Source organism: Triticum urartu, chromosome 3A (assembly GCF_056163025.1).
Source record: "Triticum urartu cultivar PI428250 chromosome 3A, HENAU_Tu73, whole genome shotgun sequence".
NCBI classification, from domain to species: domain Eukaryota; kingdom Viridiplantae; phylum Streptophyta; class Magnoliopsida; order Poales; family Poaceae; genus Triticum; species Triticum urartu.
The window spans coordinates 121,232,677-121,253,222 of record NC_141875.1 but is presented as its reverse complement, the minus strand read 5'-3'; the positions used below and the strand labels follow the sequence as shown (position 1 = coordinate 121,253,222).

The 20,546-nt window shown below is 45.2% G+C and overlaps 1 protein-coding gene across 1 annotated transcript; it reads left to right on the top strand.

The window, feature by feature from the left end:
* The first annotated feature begins 1,382 nt into the window (after window positions 1–1,382).
* On the top strand, window positions 1,383–4,058 carry LOC125543229 (gibberellin 2-beta-dioxygenase 3). Its single transcript, XM_048706496.2, has 3 exons — window positions 1,383–1,937; window positions 2,715–3,054; window positions 3,586–4,058. The coding sequence occupies exons 1-3, from the start codon at window positions 1,489–1,491 to the stop codon at window positions 3,823–3,825; spliced, it is 1,029 nt and encodes a 342-aa protein (XP_048562453.1). The 5' UTR covers window positions 1,383–1,488; the 3' UTR covers window positions 3,826–4,058.
* Window positions 4,059–20,546: the final 16,488 nt, after the last annotated feature.

The following is a 20,546-nucleotide window of genomic DNA, read 5'->3' as shown; positions in this document are numbered from 1 at the left end:
TCTCCGGCCACCCTTACTGCCATTGCTCTGACGCGTCCGGCCGCTGCAGCCGGCAAAACGAGCCGTGGGCGCCAAGTGCTTGGGGAAATGCCTACTAGGTAAAAAAAACCATTGCGGCTGATGCTTATTGCGGTGATTGTGGTGATGTTGGCGGTGAGGATGATTGGCATGTGTATGGTGGTGGTGGTGGTGTGGTGAGGACGGTGTTTGAGTTCATGCTCGCGCATGCCATTGGTTGGCCTCGATTCACAACATAAAACATGGTATGTTGTGGTGATTTTGGATCAAAGTTGGTGGGTGTAGTGATACTTTTTGGTTGAACTATGCATGTTTTAATTCCAGTTTCTCGATACGTGAAAATGCTTGCTAAAGGTTTATATTTATGCATGTTTATCTTCAAAAATTTGAATGTTTAGTGATATATTGTGTTCGGGATTCATGTCGTTGGGCTAAAAAATTTATGCAATTTTTTTACTTCGCTAAATTTAATGAATCAGGTAGGTCCGGCCACCGTCAATGGAGTAAAACTTTATTCCACTAACTTTACTCAGCGGTTTACTCCTCTATTTTTTAAAGGATCACCCAGTGATGCTCTTGAAAAGCAAGCGCAACTGTCATGATCATCCTATCCTCTCAGCACTTCTCACAAGTACTTCTTATTAAAGACGTCAAGTTCCATCTAGAACGTGAGATTATCATCCTTAGGTTTGCAAGCGATAAACATAGGCATACATCACACATTATCTGCGTCCATCTCTTGCACCCGGCGAGGATTTTTTTTAGCATGGACAGCTCAGCGGGGCTCCCCGATCACGCAGCCCATTTCTGTTTTTGAAGAAGGAAATGAACCCGGGCATATCATCCTTGTGGTTCTCCAAGCAAGCGCTGCAAAAGTGTACATCCTTTTCCATTCTACGGAGTACATTGTACCACCACGCCACGGCATGCAATTCGCGGAATTATTGGCCCATGTACGATTATGTCCAGCGTTTTTAGGACCCGTAGGTATCTTGCCTGGCTACACAAGGGCATTTTCCCAGTGTTGGCAAATGGACCCGTGTACGTCGTCCACATGGAGGTAACTTGCAAGCAATGCTGGCAATGAGCCTTTGATTGTCAAAAGATGACCGTGGCTGAAAATGACCTTCATCTTTTGCCCATCGTTCTGAAGGCTCTGACCGAGCTAAGTTTTCTGGAAGTGTAACATGATGGAGTTTCAAGATTTTTTGTGTCATCCATGCCATTGGTGCTCGGTCCAACGGCCCAGATCAATCGAATGCAGCGTCACTGGTGCACGGCACGGTGCAGCGCGCGGAATATTCAGGCTGTACTTGCACCAACCCAGCTTGCTGTGCGCCTATATATAGAGGGCAAAGAGCACGGCTCGTATCACTGGACTCGGAGAGCTCTCGCGCCTACTCGATCGAACCTTCTTGCCCTGCTTTCTCCTCTGTTTCCTCGAGACCAAGGAAGAAGAAGAAGCCGGCCATGGTGGTCCTTGCCAAGGGCGAGCTGGAGCAGATAGCGCTGCCGGCGGCGCAGCCGCCGCTGGCCCACGTGCGGGCGGTCGACCTGTCCGCCGCGCCGGGGCCCGGGCGCGCGGCCGCGGCGCGTGCGCTGGTGACCGCGTGCGAGGAGCAGGGCTTCTTCAAGGTGACCGGCCACGGGGTGCCGCCGGAGCTCGTGCGCGCCGTGGAGGCGGCCGCGGCGGAGTTCTTCGCGCTGCCGCAGGCCGACAAGGAGGCCGCCGCGGGGCGGCCGCTCGGGTACGGCAGCAAGCGCATCGGCGTCTCCGGCGACCTCGGGTGGATCGAGTACCTCATGCTGGGCGTGACCCCCGCCGGCGCGCTGCCCGCCGCCTCCTTCGCGTCCTGGACATTGCCGTGCGCTGCCGACGCCGTCGCGGCGTCGCTGTCCGAGCCCCCCTGCCCCTTACGGTGAGTTCGTCCGTTCGCCGCCCATGCACGCTGGTCGTTTACATTCGCGCTCCGCGTTTGCACCGGCAGGCGGCACCGCCTCCCGCCGCTGACGAACACATGCACATGCCACGCCACGTTTCTTTCCCGCCCTCTCATGATCTGCTCAGCTCAAAATGCGTGCTCGAACCGTCCAATCACTGTCAGTTGTTGGAGAGCATTACCTGAACTCCTAAAGCGTACCAAAGGTGAATCTTAGCTAGCAACACTAGTCAATTTAGCGTCAATGACCTTAACACGAAGCTGTAGGATTTTTTTTTGGTGGAATAGTTTTGTAGTTCCTGAAATTCCTGAAAAGCAAAATTTTGAAAATACAAGAAGGAGGATTTCCGTGGATAAGATTGGCCTTTCGTGGCCGCGTGGAGCTTCACTATTTATCGCGGCCGACGTACGGAGGCGGCGAATCTTTACCGTTTGACTCACGTGCGGCGGCGACGTAACGGTCGGCCCGTTCCTTTCGATCACTCTCTACTTGCCGTGCTGCCCCGTTCGCACGTGTCGGCGTCGCCGCGCACCCGTGTCGACGCGCCGCCCGTCCGTCCAGCTACGTACGCACGCACGCACGCTGCCTTTCCGCCGCTCCGGTTCCGGTGACGTGCTGCCGTTTACACTCCACACTGCCGCTGCCGCTGCCGCGCCCCATCCCTATCCGCATCTCTTTTGACATCATCCATTAATCGGAGTCGCAGAAAAATGGTATATGGAGTGACATTTTGATGGTCCATTTTTTGTTGTCAGGGATCTTCTGGAGGAGTACGCGGCGGCGGTGCGGCGGATGGCGTGCGGCGTGCTGGAGCTGATGGCGGAGGGGCTGGGGGTCGCGCCGGCGGACGCGCTGTCGCGGCTGGTGTCGGACGCTGAGAGCGACAGCATGCTCCGGGTGAACCACTACCCGCCGCGGCCGGAGCTGCAGGGCCGCCTCCTGACGGGGTTCGGCGAGCACACGGACCCGCAGATCATCTCCGTGCTCCGCTCCAACGGCACCTCCGGGCTGGAGATCTGCGCGCGCGACGGCTCCTGGGCCGCCGTCCCGCCCGACCCCGACGCCTTCTTCGTCAACGTCGCCGACGCCCTGCAGGTACGCACACGCCCCGCTCTGCTCTGCTACCTACACTACACGGCAGGAGTACTTTTTTCATAGGGACGGACGTACGTGGTACGGTGCATGCAATGCGACGCTGCTACTGTTGCACGTCACTTTTACTGTGTGCGTGTCAAAGTCGATCGGATCTCCGGGCGGGCAAATCAGATCGAGTCAATGATGACCAGTGCCCGGTCTCGGGCCTTCTCCCGAGTGTCCACATCAAATAAGCGCAGCGGCAGCAGTGCAGCACGAGGCTACATATATAGTGCTGCGGTACTGTATATACGTGCATGCGTACAGTTACACCCAGCGCGCGATCGTGCACAGGGCCCGCCCCCTTGTGCCGTGCACGTGAAAACACTGGCACGACGCATGCTAATAATGCATGCATGCATGCATGCATGCATGCATGAGTTAATGAGAGCAAGTTTTCCCTCGCTGTGCTCCTGCTGAATTTATTTGAGACTAGTTTCAGTTTCAGGTGCAACGCATCGTATTAATTGGGTCGGTCCTGGGGACGTGCAGGTGTTGACGAACGGGAGGTTCAGGAGCGTGAGGCACAGGGTGGTGGTGAGCAGCGAGAGGCCGAGGGTGTCCATGATCTTCTTCGGCGGCCCGCCGATGGGCGAGAGGCTGGCGCCGCTGCGACAGCTGCTAGGGGACGGCGGCCGGAGCCGGTACCGGGACTTCACCTGGAAGGAGTACAAGAGCAGCACCCACAAGGGCAGGCTCGCGGCCGACCGCCTCTGCAGCTTCGAGAACTAGCTAGCGATCGACCAGCTGTCTGACAGACTAGCTTCCGTGCGTTACGTATATATACTGCAGGCTATATACTTATGTGTTTTTTCTTTCTTTTGAGAAGAGCCTTATACTGCAGGCTATATACTTGTGTGTGTGTGTGTGATGCATGCATGGTCATGGTCCTAGTTAACTACTCCCTCCGTTGTTAAATATTTGTTTTTTTAGAGATTTCAAATGAACTACCACATACAGATGTAGCTCAGATGTTGTTTTAGAGATTTCAACAAGTGACTACATACGCAGCTAAAGGAAAAGCTACTAGAAAAGCCGGTGTGTCTAGCTCTTATCTAGATGAGAAGTAACAATATTTCCGATAATTCATCCTGGAGCCCGGGCTCAGCTGCTCCCGGTCAGAAAAAAAATTCAAAAAAAATACTAGAAAAATTCAAAAAAATCCAATTTTTTTGTGTGGTAGATAATTTGATGCATGAGGCCCGCTTCAAATTTCAATTCATTTAAATATCTGAGTAGGTCTCGGCAAAAAAGACAAATCAGGTCAAAACAGCTCATGAACAGTAAACTTTTTTACAGACCCCGATTTTGTCTTTTTTGCACAGACTTGCTCAAATGTCCAAACGAGTTGAATTTTTCAGCGAACCTCACGCATCTAATTATCTATCACACACAAAAAATTTGGAATTTTTTGAACTTTTTTTTTATTTGTTTTGATTTTTTCCATGAGCAGGGGTGCAGCTGAGCCCGGGTGCAGATTCGCCGCATTCCAATATTTCATTTAACTCCTACACCGCTGGATTTTACGTGGAGATTCATGAATTTCTTTCTTTCGTTTGTTAATCAAATAATGTAGGAGTTAGATGAGACTTTGCTAATCCTCATCTAGATGAGAGTTAGCAAATCCGTAGAAAAGTAGATGCAGAAAAGAACAGAAGTTGGAGCACTTAATCGGAGCAACTAGACGAAACTGGTGCTCTAACTCCGTGAGCGCAAGCATCGGTTATGAAAAGTTTATCAGGCCACCAAAAATAAACGATGTCAGCACTATTACTATATATGCAAAAGTTATCAAAAAAAAAATCACATTACTTATAAACGGCACATCAAAATTGTAATATGTTTTCATTGTTGTGTTCCTCGTCATGAAACCTTTAAAACTAAATCTCACATGAACATGTTTCGAGAATACTTCTGAAAATGAACTTACGGTGACGAAAAACAAATTCATGATATAAATTTGCTTTTCCCTCACAATCCAATAACTTGACCAATTTTACGACCGGAGTTCTCAAATCAAGTTCTTTCAAGTAGAAAATCGCTAACACATTGGTAAAGGCATTTTTATACATTTTTAGCTAGAGTTGATACATCTAAAAAATAGTTTGTAACACAAACTTGCATTTGTCACACTCCTTCCGTTCTGAAATATAAGTATTTTTAGAGATTTCAAATATGGACTTCATACAGAGCAAAATGAGTGAATCTATACTTTAAATTACATATGTAGACATCCGCATGTAGTCCATATTAAAATCTCTAGATAGACTTATATTTAGGAATAGAGGGAGTACTAAATCGCTTTTGAGAAACTACTATATGCAATAAAAATTGCACGGTGGCTATTTAATGATATGGAAGGAACTATATTCAAGGAACTTCCTTTTTACCGCCTAACATGTGTTAGGCTTATCGGTTTGTGATGGAAAGTATGTTTGTACCATAAACTTGTTTGTTATAACACAAAAGTTCTTTTTTCCTAAATTTAGTCCATGCCCCCCCCCCCCCCCCCCCCCCGCGCGCTATTGTGAAGGTGAATTTTAGTGCCCATTTTACACAGCTGCAACCAACTATATACTAAAAACCTTGTTTTTAATGAAAACAATTCTTAAGTTACCATGTGAGGTCCATTTTCGAAGATCTTGTCACAAGGAACATAACGGTGGATGCTCAATTCGAAAGTTTTGAAATTTCGTAGTATCTTCCATGTGACTGATGCCATCTACTCTCTCCGTTTCCAAATATAAGTCTTTCTAGAGATTCCAACAAGTGACTACATACGGAGCAAAATGAGTGAATCTACACTTTAAAATATGTCTACATACATCTGTATGTTATAGCCCATTTGAAATGTCTAAAAAGACTTATATTTAGGAACGGAGGGAGTATTTTTTTTATATAGTATTATACTGATTTTGCTCCTCATCCTCCGTGAGAAGATGTGATGTCGGTGCGTGTGTCGAAAAAGTGAAAGTGCACACAAGTTCTTTAGCATTTGAGTTTTTGTTTTTGTTTTGCGGGATCAATCCTGAAACTTGACATGTCGTTAACAAACACTAGTACGTGCACCACAAGCACCATGCTAGATTAGTAGATTGATCACATCTTGCGTTGTGTGTGTGTCCAACGAACAAACATATAATTCCCAACAAAAGAGGACCAATAAATCGAATAGGAATGTCATACGTGATCCACTAAAAATAGATAAACAGACTATATTCTCACAAAAATAAATTGGGTATATGATATTAGTAAAATAATGAATTAGTAAATCTTTCAAGGGCGGTTTCAAAGTTGTACATCACAGCAAAAAAAAGTTCTGCAAAAAATATTAGACATAAGACAAGGAAATTGGGACAATTTGACATTGAACATGGCCCCAGTACAAAAACATCAGTGAGACAAGTGTCCCCTTGAAAAGAACCCACGCGGACAGTGCATGCTTCGCCCAAAGGTTGTTCCAGCGACCTTGAGATAGGAGAAAGGGGTAAGAGAGGTACCTGAAGGGGTCGGTCAGGGGGAGCGACTAGAGAGGTGGATAGGGCTTGTTATGTTTGGTTTAGGTTCAATAGACAAATTTGTTGTCCTTGTTCAGACGGTTCCAGATTTATTTTCGGGCCGATGTCAACATTTTCAGTCAAAAAAAATGTAGGTCAAATTATGGGCAACCAAATGGTTAGACGAATACTCACTTCGTCCGGAATTACTTGCCGCGGAAATGGATGTATCTAATAGTTTTAGATACATCCAGTTCCGCGACAAGTAATTCCGAACGGAGGGAATATTTGATAGGGTAAACTTTGGCTTAAACCAACCATATCCATGGTATTCTTACAAATGCTGTTGAATGTAGTACTACTGTTGGGAACGCAGTATTTCAAAAATTTGCCTACGATCATGCAAGATCTATCTAGGAGAAGCATAGCAACGGGCGGGAAGAGTGAGTCCATGTACCCTCGTAGACCGAAAGCAGAAGCGTTAAATAACACGGTTGATGTAGTCGAACGTCTTCGCGATCCAACCGATCAAGTACCGAACGCACGAAACCTCCGCGATCTGCACACGTTCAGCTCGGTGGCGTCCGTCGTACTCTTGATCCAGCTGAGGCCGAGGGTGAGTTTCGTCAGCACTACGGCGTGTTGACGGTAATGATGAAGTTACCGACGCAGGGCTTCGCCTAAGCACTACGACAATATGACCGATGTGTAAAACTGTGAAGGGGGGCACCGCACATGGCTAAAGATCAACTTGTGTGTCTATGGGGTGCCCCCTCCCCCATATATAAAGGAGGGGAGGAGAAGGAGGGCCGGCCTCAAGGGGCGAGCCCAAAAGGGGGATTCCTACTCCTAGTAGGAGTAGGTTTCCCCCTTTCCTAGTCCAAGTAGGAGAAGAAGGAAGGAGAGGGAGAGGGAGAAGGAAAGAGGGGGGGCGCCGCCCCCTCCTAGTCCAATTCGGACCAGCCCATGGGGGGTGCGCTGCCTCCCCTTGTGGCCCTTCTCTCCTTTCCACTAAAGCCTAATAAGGCCCAATACTTTCCCCAGTGAATTCCGGTAACTCCCCAATTCTCCGAAAATATCCGAATCACTCGAAACTTTTTCGATGTCCGAATATAGCCTTCCAATATATGAATCTTTATCTCTCGATCATTTCGAGACTCCTCGTCATGTCCGTGATCTCATCCGGGACTCCGAACAAACTTCGGTCATCAAATCACATAACTCATAATACAAATCGTCATCAAACGTTAAGCGTGCGGACCCTACGGGTTCGAGAACTATGTAGACATGACCGAGACACATCTCCGGTCAATAACCAATAGCGGAACCTGGATGCCCATATTGGTTCCTACATATTCTACAAAGATCTTTATCGGTCAAACTGCATAACAACATACGTTGTTCCCTTTGTCATCGTTATGTTACTTGCCCAAGATTCGATCGTCGGTATCATCATACCTAGTTCAATCTCGTCACCGGCAAGTCTCTTTACTAGTTCTGTAATGCATCACCCCGTGACTAACTCATTAGTCACATTGCTTGCAAGGCTCATAGTGATGTGCATTATCGAGAGGGCCCAGAGATACCTCTCCGATACACGGAGTGACAAATCCTAATCTCGATCTATGCCAACTCAACAAACACCATCGGAGACACCTGTAGAGCATCTTTATAATCACCCAGTTATGTTGTGACGTTTGATAGCACATTAAGTGTTCCTCCGATATTCGGGAGTTGCATAATCTCATAGTCATAGGAACAGGTATAAGTCATGAAGAAAGAATAGCAATAAACTAAAGGATCATAGTGCTAAGCTAACAGATGGGTATTGTCCATCACATCATTCTCTAATGATGTGATCTCGTTCATCAAATGACAACACATGTCTATGGTTAGTAAACTTAACCATCTTTGATTAACGAGCTAGTCAAGTAGAGGCTTACTAGGGACACTCTGTTTTGTCTATGTATTCACACATGTACTAAGTTTTCGGTTAATACAATTCTAGCATGAATAATAAACATTTATCATGATATAAGGAAATGTAAATAACAACTTTATTATTGGCTCTAGGGCATATTTTCTTCAGTCTCCCACTTGCACTAGAATCAATAATCTAGTTCACATCGTCATGTGATTTAACACCAATAGTTCACATCACCATGTGACTAATACCCAAAGGGTTTTGCTAGAGTCAATAATCTAGTTCACATCGCTATGTGATTAACACGCAAAGAGTACTAAGGTGTGATCATGTTTTGCTTGTGAGAGAAGCTTAGTCAATGGATCTGTCATATTCAGATCCGTATGTATTTTGCAAATTTCTGTGTCTACAATACTCTGCACGGAGCTACTATAGCTAATTGCTCCCACTTTCAATATGTATCCATATTGAGACTCAGAGTCATCCAGATCGGCGTCAAAACTTGCATCAACATAACTCTTTATGACGAACTTTTTGTCACCTCCATAACCGAGGAACATATCCTTATTCCACTAAGGATAATTTTGACCGATGTCCAGTGATCCACTCCTGGATCACTATTGCATCCTCTTGCCAAACTCTTGGTGAGGTACACAATAGGTCTGGTACACAACATATCATACTTTACAAAACCTATGGCTTAGGCATAGGGAATGACTTTTCATTCTCTTTCTATTTTCTGCCGTGGTCGGGTTTTGAGTCTTTACTCAACTTCATGCTACCTCTTGAGCACTTGCGTTGGTTTTCCCTTGAAGAGGAAAGGGTGGTGCAGCAAAGTAGCGTAAGTATTTTCCTCAGTTTTTGAGAACCAAGGTATCAATCCAGTAGGAGGCCACGCACGAGTCCCTTGTACCTACACAAACAAATAAATCCTCGCAACCAATGCGATAAGGGGTTGTCAATCCCTACACGGTCACTTACGAGAGTGAGATCTGATAGATATGATAAGCTAATATTTTTGGTATTTTTATGATAAAGATGCAAAGTAAAATAAAAGGCAATAAAAATAACTAAGTATTGGAAGATTAATATGATGGAAGATAGACCCGGGGCCATAGGTTTTACTAGTGGCTTCTCTCAAGAGCATATCTATTCACGGCGGGTAAACAAATTACTGTTGAGCAATTGACAGAATTGAGCATAATTATGAGAATATCTAGGTATGATCATGTATATAGGCATCACGTCCGAGACAAGTAGACCGACTCCTGCCTGCATCTACTACTATTACTCCACACATCGACCGCTATCCAGCATGCATCTAGAGTATTAAATTCAAGAGAACAGAGTAACGCTTTAAGCAAGATGACATGATGTAGAGGGATAAACTTATGCAATATGAAATAAACCCCATCTTGTTATCCTCGATGGCAACAATAAAATACGTGCCTTGCTGCCCCTACTGTCACTGGGAAAGGACACCGCAAGATTGAACCCAAATCTAAGCACTTCTCCCATTGCAAGAAAGATCAATCTAGTAGGCCAAACCAAACTGATAATTCGAAGAGACTTGCAAAGATAACCAATCATACATAAAAGAATTCAGAGAAGATTCAAATATTGTTCATAGATAAACTTGATCATAAACCCACAATTCATCGGTCTCAACAAACACACCGCAAAAGAAGATTACATTGAATTGATCTCCACAAGAGAGGGGGAGAACTTTGTATTGAGATCCAAAAAGAGAGAAGAAGCCATCTAGCTAATAACTATGGACCCGTAGGTCTGAGGTAAACTACTCACACTTCATCGGAAGAGCTATGGTTTTGATGTAGAACCCCTCCGTGATCGATGCCCCCTCCGGCGGAGCTCCGAAACAGGCCCCAAGATGGGATCTCTGTTGGGGAACGTAGTAATTTCAAAAAATTTCCTACGCACACGCAAGATCATGGTGATGCATAGCAACGAGAGGGGAGAGTGTTGTCTACGTACCCTCGTAGACCGAAACGGAAGCGTTAACACAACGTAGAGGAAGTAGTCGTACGTCTTCCCGATCCGACCGATCCAAGCACTGTTACTCCGGCACCTCCGAGTTCTTAGCACACGTACAGCTCGATGACGCTCCCCGGGCTCTGATCCCGCAAAGCTTCGGGGATGAGTTCCGTCAGCACGACGGCGTGGTGACGATGATGATGTTCTACCGACGCAGGGCTTCGCCTAAGCACTACAACGATATGATCGAGGTGGAATATGGTGGCAGGGGGCACCGCACACGGCTAAGGAACGATCACGAGGATCAACTTGTGTGTCCTAGGGTGCCCCCCGCCTCCGTATATAAAGGATCCAAGGGGGGGTGCGGCCGGCCCTAGAGGAGGCGCGCAGGAGGAGTCCTACTCCTACCGGGAGTAGGACTCCCCTCCCGTTCCTTGTCCAAATAGGAGAGAGGGAAGGAGAGAAGGAAAGGGGGGGGGGCGCCCCTCCCTCCTTGTCCAATTCGGACTAAGGGGAGAGGGGGTGCGCGGCCTGCCCTGGCAGCCCCTTCCTCTTCTCCACTTTAGGCCCATGAGGCCCATTAACCTCCCGGGGGGTTCCGGTAACCCCCCGGTGCTCCGGTTTTATCCGAAACTTCCCCGGAACGCTTCTGGTGTCCGAATATAGTCGTCCAATATATCAATATTTATGTCTCGACCATTTCGAGACTCCTCGTCATGTCCGTGATCACATCCGAGACTCCGAACAAACTTCGGTACATCAAAAATGCATAAACTCATAATAACTGTCATCGTAACTTTAAGCGTGCGGACCCTACGGTTCGAGAACAATGTAGACATGACCGAGACACGTCTCCGGTCAATAACCAATAGCGGGACCTGGATGCCCATATTGGCTCCTACATATTCTACGAAGATCTTTATCGGTCAGACCGCATAACAACATACGTTGTTCCCTTTGTCATCGGTATGTTACTTGCCCGAGATTCGATCGTCGGTATCCAATACCTAGTTTAATCTCGTTACCGGCAAGTCTCTTTACTCGTTCCGTAATACATCATCTCACAACTAACATATTAGTTGTAATGCTTGCAAGGCTTATGTGATGTGCATTACCGAGAGGGCCCAGAGATACCTCTCCGATAATCGAAGTGACAAATCCTAATCTCGAAATACGCCAACCCAACATGTACCTTTGGAGACACCTGTAGAGCTCCTTTATAATCACCCAGTTACGTTGTGACGTTTGGTAGCACACAAAGTGTTCCTCCGGCAAACGGGAGTTGCATAATCTCATAGTCATAGGAACATGTATAAGTCATGAAGAAAGCAATAGCAACATACTAAACGATCGGGTGCTAAGCTAATGGAATGGGTCATGTCAATCAGATCATTCAACTAATGATGTGATCTCGTTAATCAAATAACAACTCTTTGTTCATGGTTAGGAAACATAACCATCTTTGATTAACGAGCTAGTCAAGTAGAGGCATACTAGTGACACTCTGTTTGTCTATGTATTCACACATGTATCATGTTTCCGGTTAATACAATTCTAGCATGAATAATAAAAATTTATCATGATATAAGGAAATAAATAATAACTTTATTATTGCCTCTAGGGCATATTTCCTTCAGTCTCCCACTTGCACTAGAGTCAATAATCTAGATTACACAGTAATGATTCTAACACCCATGGAGCCTTGGTGCTGATCATGTTTTGCTCGTGGAAGAGGCTTAGTCAACGGGTCTGCAACATTCAGATCCGTATGTATCTTGCAAATCTCTATGTCTCCCACCTGGACTAGATCCCGGATGGAATTGAAGCGTCTCTTGATGTGCTTGGTTCTCTTGTGAAATCTGGATTCCTTTGCCAAGGCAATTGCACCAGTATTGTCACAAAAGATTTTCATTGGACCCGATGCACTAGGTATGACACCTAGATCGGATATGAACTCCTTCATCCAGACTCCTTCATTTGCTGCTTCCGAAGCAGCTATGTACTCCGCTTCACATGTAGATCCCGCTACGACGTTTTGTTTAGAACTGCACCAACTGACAGCTCCACCGTTTAATGTAAACACGTATCCGGTTTGCGATTTAGAATCGCCCGGATCAGTGTCAAAGCTTGCATCAACGTAACCATTTACGATGAGCTCTTTGTCACCTCCATATACGATAAACATATCCTTAGTCCTTTTCAGGTACTTCAGGATGTTCTTGACCGCTGTCCAGTGATCCACTCCTGGATTACTTTGGTACCTCCCTGCTAAACTTATGGCAAGGCACACATCAGGTCTGGTACACAACATTGCATACATGATAGAGCCTATGGCTGAAGCATAGGGAACATCTTTCATTTTCTCTCTATCTTCTGCAGTGGTCGGGCATTGAGTCTGACTCAACTTCACACCTTGTAACACAGGCAAGAACCCTTTCTTTGCTTGATCCATTTTGAACTTTTTCAAAATCTTGTCAAGGTATGTGCTTTGTGAAAGTCCAATTAAGCGTCTTGATCTATCTCTATAGATCTTTATGCCTAATATGTAAGCAGCTTCACCGAGGTCTTTCATTGAAAAACTCTTATTCAAGTATCCCTTTATGCTATCCAGAAATTCTATATCATTTCCAATCAGTAATATGTCATCCACATATAATATCAGAAATGCTACAGAGCTCCCACTCACTTTCTTGTAAATACAGACTTCTCCGAAAGTCTGTATAAACCCAAATGCTTTGATCACACTATCAAAGCGTTTATTCCAACTCCGAGAGGCTTGCACCAGTCGATAAATGGATCGCTGGAGCTTGCACACTTTGTTAGCTCCCTTTGGATCGACAAAACCTTCTGGTTGCATCATATACAACTCTTCTTCCAGAAATCCATTCAGGAATGCAGTTTTGACATCCATCTGCCAAATTTCATAATCATAAAATGCGGCAATTGCTAACATGATTCGGACAGACTTAAGCATCGCTACGGGTGAGAAGGTCTCATCATAGTCAATCCCTTGAACTTGCCGAAAACCTTTTGCGACAAGTCGAGCTTTGTAGACAGTAATATTACCGTCAGCATCAGTCTTCTTCTTGAAGATCCATTTATTCTCAATTGCTTGCCGATCATCGGGCAAGTCAACCAAAGTCCATACTTTGTTCTCATACATGGATCCCATCTCAGATTTCATGGCTTCAAGCCATTTTGCGGAATCTGGGCTCACCATCGCTTCTTCATAGTTCGTAGGTTCATCATGATCTAGTAGCATGACTTCCAGAACAGGATTACCGTACCACTCTGGCGCGGATCTCACTCTGGTTGATCTACGAGGTTCAGTAGTATCTTGTTCTGAAGTTTCATGATCATCATCATTAGCTTCCTCACCAACTGGTGTAGGTGTCACTGAAACAGTTTTCCGTGATGCACTACTTTCCAATAAGGGAGAAGGTACAGTTACCTCGTCAAGTTCTACTTTCCTCCCACTCACTTCTTTCGAGAGAAACTCCTTCTCCAGAAAGTTTCCGAATTTAGCAACAAAAGTCTTGCCTTCGGATCTGTGATAGAAGGTGTACCCAACAGTCTCCTTTGGGTATCCTATGAAGACACATTTCTCCGATTTGGGTTCGAGCTTATCAGGTTGAAGCTTTTTCACATAAGCATCGCAGCTCCAAACTTTCAGAAACGACAACTTTGGTTTCTTGCCAAACCAGAGTTCATAAGGCATCGTCTCAACGGATTTTGATGGTGCCCTATTTAACGTGAATGCGGCCGTCTCTAGAGCATATCCCCAAAACGATAGCGGTAAATCAGTAAGAGACATCATAGATCGCACCATATCTAGTAAAGTACGATTACGACGTTCGGACACACCATTACGCTGTGGTGTTCCGGGTGGCGTGAGTTGCGAAACTATTCCGCATTGCTTCAAATGTACACCAAACTCGTAACTCAAATATTCTCCTCCACGATCAGATCGTAGAAACTTTATTTTCTTGTTACGATGATTTTCAACTTCACTCTGAAATTCTTTGAACTTTTCAAATGTTTCAAACTTATGTTTCATTAAGTAGATATACCCATATCTGCTTAAGTCATCTGTGAAGGTGAGAAAATAACGATATCCGCCACGAGCCTCAATATTCATCGGACCACATACATCGGTATGTATGATTTCCAACAAATCTGTTGCTCTCTCCATAGTACCGGAGAACGGTGTTTTAGTCATCTTGCCCATGAGACACGGTTCACAAGTACCAAGTGATTCATAATCAAGTGGTTCCAAAAGTCCATCAGTATGGAGTTTCTTCATGTGCTTTACACCGATATGACCTAAACGGCAGTGCCACAAATAAGTTGCACCTTCATTATCAACTCTGCATCTTTTGGCTTCAACATTATGAATATGTGTATCACTACTATAGAGATTCAATAAGAATAGACCACTCTTCAAGGGTGCATGACCATAAAAGATATTACTCATATAAATAGAACAACCATTATTCTCTGATTTAAATGAATAACCGTCTCGCATTAAACAAGATCCAGATATAATGTTCATGCTCAACGCTGGCACCAAATAACAATTATTTAGGTCTAATACTAATCCCGAAGGTAGATGTAGAGGTAGCGTGCTGACCGCGATCACATCGACTTTGGAACCGTTTCCCACGCGCATCGTCACCTCGTCCTTAGCCAATCTTCGCTTAATCCGTAGTCCCTATTTCGAGTTGCAAATATTAGCAACAAACCAGTATCAAATACCCAGGTGCTACTGCGAGCATTAGTAAGGTACACATCAATAACATGTATATCACATATACCTTTGTTCACCTTGCCATCCTTCTTATCCGCCAAATACTTGGGGCAGTTCTGCTTCCAGTGACCAGTCTGCTTGCAGTAGAAGCACTCAGTTTCAGGCTTAGGTCCAGACTTGGGTTTCTTCTCTTGAGCAGCAACTTGCTTGCTGTTCTTCTTGAAGTTCCCCTTCTTCTTTCCTTTGCCCTTTTTCTTGAAACTAGTGGTCTTGTTGACCATCAACACTTGATGCTCCTTTTTGATTTCTACCTCCGCAGCTTTCAGCATTGCGAAGAGCTCGGGAATAGTCTTATTCATCCCTTGCATATTATAGTTCATCATGAAGCTCTTGTAGCTTGGTGGCAGTGATTGGAGAATTCTGTCAATGACGCAATCATCTGTAAGATTAACTCCCAATTGAATCAAGTGATTATTATACCCAGACATCTTGAGTATATGCTCACTGACAGAACTGTTCTCCTCCATCTTGCAGCTATAGAACTTATTGGAGACTTCATATCTCTCAATCCGGGCATTTGCTTGAAATATTAACTTCAACTCCTGGAACATCTCATATGCTCCATGACGTTCAAAACGTCATTGAAGTCCCGATTCTAAGCCGTAAAGCATGGCACACTGAACTATCGAGCAGTCATCAGCTTTGCTCTACCAGACGTTCATAACATCTGGTGTTGCTCCAGCAGCAGGCCTGGCACCCAGCGGTGTTTCCAGGACGTAATTCTTCTGTGCAGCAATGAGGATAATCCTCAAGTTACGGACCCAGTCCGTGTAATTGCTACCATCATCTTTCAACTTTGCTTTCTCAAGGAATGCATTAAAATTCAATGGAACAACAGCACGAGCCATCTATCTACAATCAACATAAACAAGCAAGATACTATCAGGGACTAAGTTCATGATAAATTTAAGTTCAATTAATCATATTACTTAAGAACTCCCACTTAGATAGACATCCCTCTAATCTTCTAAGTGATCACGTGATCCAAATCAACTAAACCATGTCCGATCATCACGTGAGATGGAGTAGTTTCATTGGTGAACGTCACTATGTTGATCATATCTACTATATGATTCACGCTCGACCTTTCGGTCTCCGTGTTCCGAGGCCATATCTGTATATGCTTGGCTCGTCAAGTATAACCTGAGTATTCCGCGTGTGCAACTGTTTTGCACCCGTTGTATTTAAATGTAGAGCCTATCACACCCGATCATCACGTGGTGTCTCAGCACGAAGAACTTTCGCAACGGTGCATACTCAGGGAGAACACTTCTTGATAATTTAGTGAGAGATCATCTTATAATGCTACCGTCAATCAAAGCAAGATAAGATGCATAAGAGATAAACATCATATGCAATCAATATAAGTGATATGATATGGCCATCATCATCTTGTGCTTGTGATCTCCATCTTCGAAGCACCGTTGTGATCACCATCGTCACCGGCGCGACACCTTGATCTCCATCGTAGCATCGTTGTCGTCTCGCCAATCTTATGCTTCCACGACTATCGCTACCGCTTAGTGATAAAGTAAAGCATTACATCGCGATTGCATTGCATACAATAAAGCGACAACCATATGGCTCCTGCCAGTTGCCGATAACTCGGTTACAAAACATGATCATCTCATATAATAAAATTTAGCATCATGTCTTGACCATATCACATCACAACATGCGCTGCAAAAATAAGTTAGACGTCCTCTACTTTGTTGTTGCAAGTTTTACGTGGCTGCTACGGGCTTAAGCAAGAACCAATCTTACCTACGCATCAAAACCACAACGATAGTTTGTCAAGTTGGTGCTGTTTTAACCTTCGCAAGGACCGGGCGTAGCCACACTCGGTTCAACTAAAGTTGGAGAAACTGTTGCCCGCAAGCCACCTATGTGCAAAGCACGTCGGGAGAACCGGTCTCACGTAAGCGTACGCGTAATGTCGGTCCGGGTCGCTTCGTCCAACAATACCGCCGAACCAAAGTATGACATACTGGTAAGCAGTATGACTTATATCGCCCACAACTCACTTGTGTTCTACTCGTGCATATAACATCAACATATAAAACCTAGGCTCGGATGCCACTGTTGGGGAACGTAGTAATTTCAAAAAATTTCCTACGCACACGCAAGATCATGGTGATGCATAGCAACGAGAGGGGAGAGTGTTGTCTACGTACCCTCATAGACCGAAACGGAAGCGTTAACACAACGTAGAGGAAGTAGTCGTACGTCTTCCCGATCTGACCGATCCAAGCACCGTTACTCCGGCACCTCCGAGTTCTTAGCACACGTACAGCTCGATGACGCTCCCTGGGCTCTGATCCAGCAAAGCTTCGGGGATGAGTTCCGTCAGCACGACGGCGTGGTGACGATGATGATGTTCTACCGACGCAGGGCTTCGCCTAAGCACTACAACGATATGATCGAGGTGGAATATGGTGGCAGGGGGCACCGCACACGGCTAAGGAACGATCACGAGGATCAACTTGTGTGTCCTAGGGTGCCCCCCGCCTCCGTATATAAAGGATCCAAGGGGGGGTGCGGCCGGCCCTAGAGGAGGCGCGCAGGAGGAGTCCTACTCCTACCGGGACTCCCCTCCCGTTCCTTGTCCAAATAGGAGAGAGGGAAGGAGAGAAGGAAAGGGGGGGGGCGCCGCCCCTCCCTCCTTGTCCAATTCGGACTAAGGGGAGAGGGGGCACGCGGCCTGCCCTGGCAGCCCCTTCCTCTTCTCCACTTTAGGCCCATGAGGCCCATTAACCTCCCGGGGGGTTCCGGTAACCCCCCGGTGCTCCGGTTTTATCCGAAACTTCCCCGGAACGCTTCCGGTGTCCGAATATAGTCGTCCAATATATCATCTTTATGTCTCGACCATTTCGAGACTCCTCGTCATGTCCGTGATCACATCCGGGACTCCGAACAAACTTCGGTACATCAAAAATGCATAAACTCATAATAACTGTCATCGTAACTTTAAGCGTGCGGACCCTACGGTTCAAGAACAATGTAGACATGACCGAGACACGTCTCCGGTCAATAACCAATAGCGGGACCTGGATGCCCATATTGGCTCCTACATATTCTACGAAGATCTTTATCGGTCAGACCGCATAACAACATACGTTGTTCCCTTTGTCATCGGTATGTTACTTGCCCGAGATTCGATCGTCGGTATCCAATACATAGTTTAATCTCGTTACCGGCAAGTCTCTTTACTCGTTCCGTAATACATCATCTCACAACTAACATATTAGTTGTAATGCTTGCAAGGCTTATGTGATGTGCATTACCGAGAGGGCCCAGAGATACCTCTCCGACAATCGGTGTGACAAATCCTAATCTCGAAATACGCCAACCCAACATGTACCTTTGGAGACACCTGTAGAGCTCCTTTATAATCACCCAGTTACGTTGTGACGTTTGGTAGCACACAAAGTGTTCCTCCGGCAAACGGGAGTTGCATAATCTCATAGTCATAGGAACATGTATAAGTCATGAAGAAAGCAATAGCAACATACTAAACGATCGGGTGCTAAGCTAATGGAATGGGTCATGTCAATCAGATCATTCAACTAATGATGTGATCTCGTTAATCAAATAACAACTCTTTGTTCATGGTTAGGAAACATAACCATCTTTGATTAACGAGCTAGTCAAGTAGAGGCATACTAGTGACACTCTGTTTGTCTATGTATTCACACATGTATCATGTTTCCGGTTAATACAATTCTAGCATGAATAATAAACATTTATCATGATATAAGGAAATAAATAATAACTTTATTATTGCCTCTAGGGCATATTTCCTTCAATCTCGTGGATACAGAAAGTTACGGTGGTGGAATTAGGGTTTTGGCTCCATATCTGGTAGTTTGGGGGTACGTAGGTATATATAGGAGGAAGGAGTACGTCGGTGGAGCAATAGGGGCCCCACGAGGGTGGAGGGTGCGCCCAGGGGGGTAGGCGCGCCCCCTACCTCGTGGCCTCCTGGTTGATGTCTTGACGTAGGGTCCAAGTCCTCTGGATCATGTTCGTTCTGAAAATCACGTTCCCAAAGGTTTCATTTCGTTTGGACTCTGTTTGATATTCTTTTTCTGCGAAACTCTAAAATAGGCAAAAAAAACAGCAATTCTGGGCTGGGCCTCCGGTTAATAGGTTAGTCCCAAAAATAATATAAAAGTGTATAATAAAGCTCAATAATGTCCAAAACAGAATATAATATAGCATGGAACAATAAAAAATTATAGATACGTTGGAGACGTATCACTTCACACCTTGCAACACAGGCAAGAACTCCTTCTTTGACTGTTCCATTTTGAACTACTTCAAAATCTTGTCAAGGTATGTACTCATTGAAATATATATCAAGCGTCTTGATTTATCTCTATAGATCTTGATGCTCAATATGTAAGTAGCTTCACCGAGGTCTTTCTTTGAAAAATTCCTTTCAAACACTCCTTTATGCTTCCCAGAAAATTCTACATCATTTCCGATCAACAATATGTCATTCACATATACTTACCAGAAAGGTTGTAGTGCTGCCACTCACTTTCTTGTAAATACAGGCTTCACCGCAAGTCTGTATAAAACCATATGCTTTGATCACTTTATCAAAGCATATATTCCAACTCCGAGATGCTTGCACCAGCCCATATATGGATCGCTGGAGCTTGCACACTTTGTTAGCACCTTTTGGATTGAAAAAACCTTCTTGTTGCATCATATAAAACTCTTCTTTAAGAAATCCATTAAGGAATGTAGTTTTGACATCCATTTGCCATATTTCATAAAATGTGGCAATTGCTAACATGATTTGGACAGACTTAAGCATTGCTACGAGTGAGAAAATCTCATCGTAGTCAACATCTTGAACTTGTCAAAAACCTTTTGCGACAATTCGAGCTTTGTAGATAGTAACACTACTATCAGCGCCTGTCTTCATCTTGAAGATCCATTTCTTCTTAATGGCTCACCGATCATCGGGCAAGTCAATCAAAGTCCATACTTTGTTCTTTATACATGGATCCCATCTCAGATTTCATGGCCTCAAGCCATTTTGCGGAATCTGGGCTCATGATCGCTTCCTCATAGTTGTAGGTTCGTCATGGTCAAGTAAGATGACCTCCAGAACAGGATTATCGTACCACTCTGGTGCGGAACGTACTCTGGTTGACCTACGAGATTCGGTAGTAACTTGATCTGAAGTTTCATGATCATCATCATTAACTTCCTCACT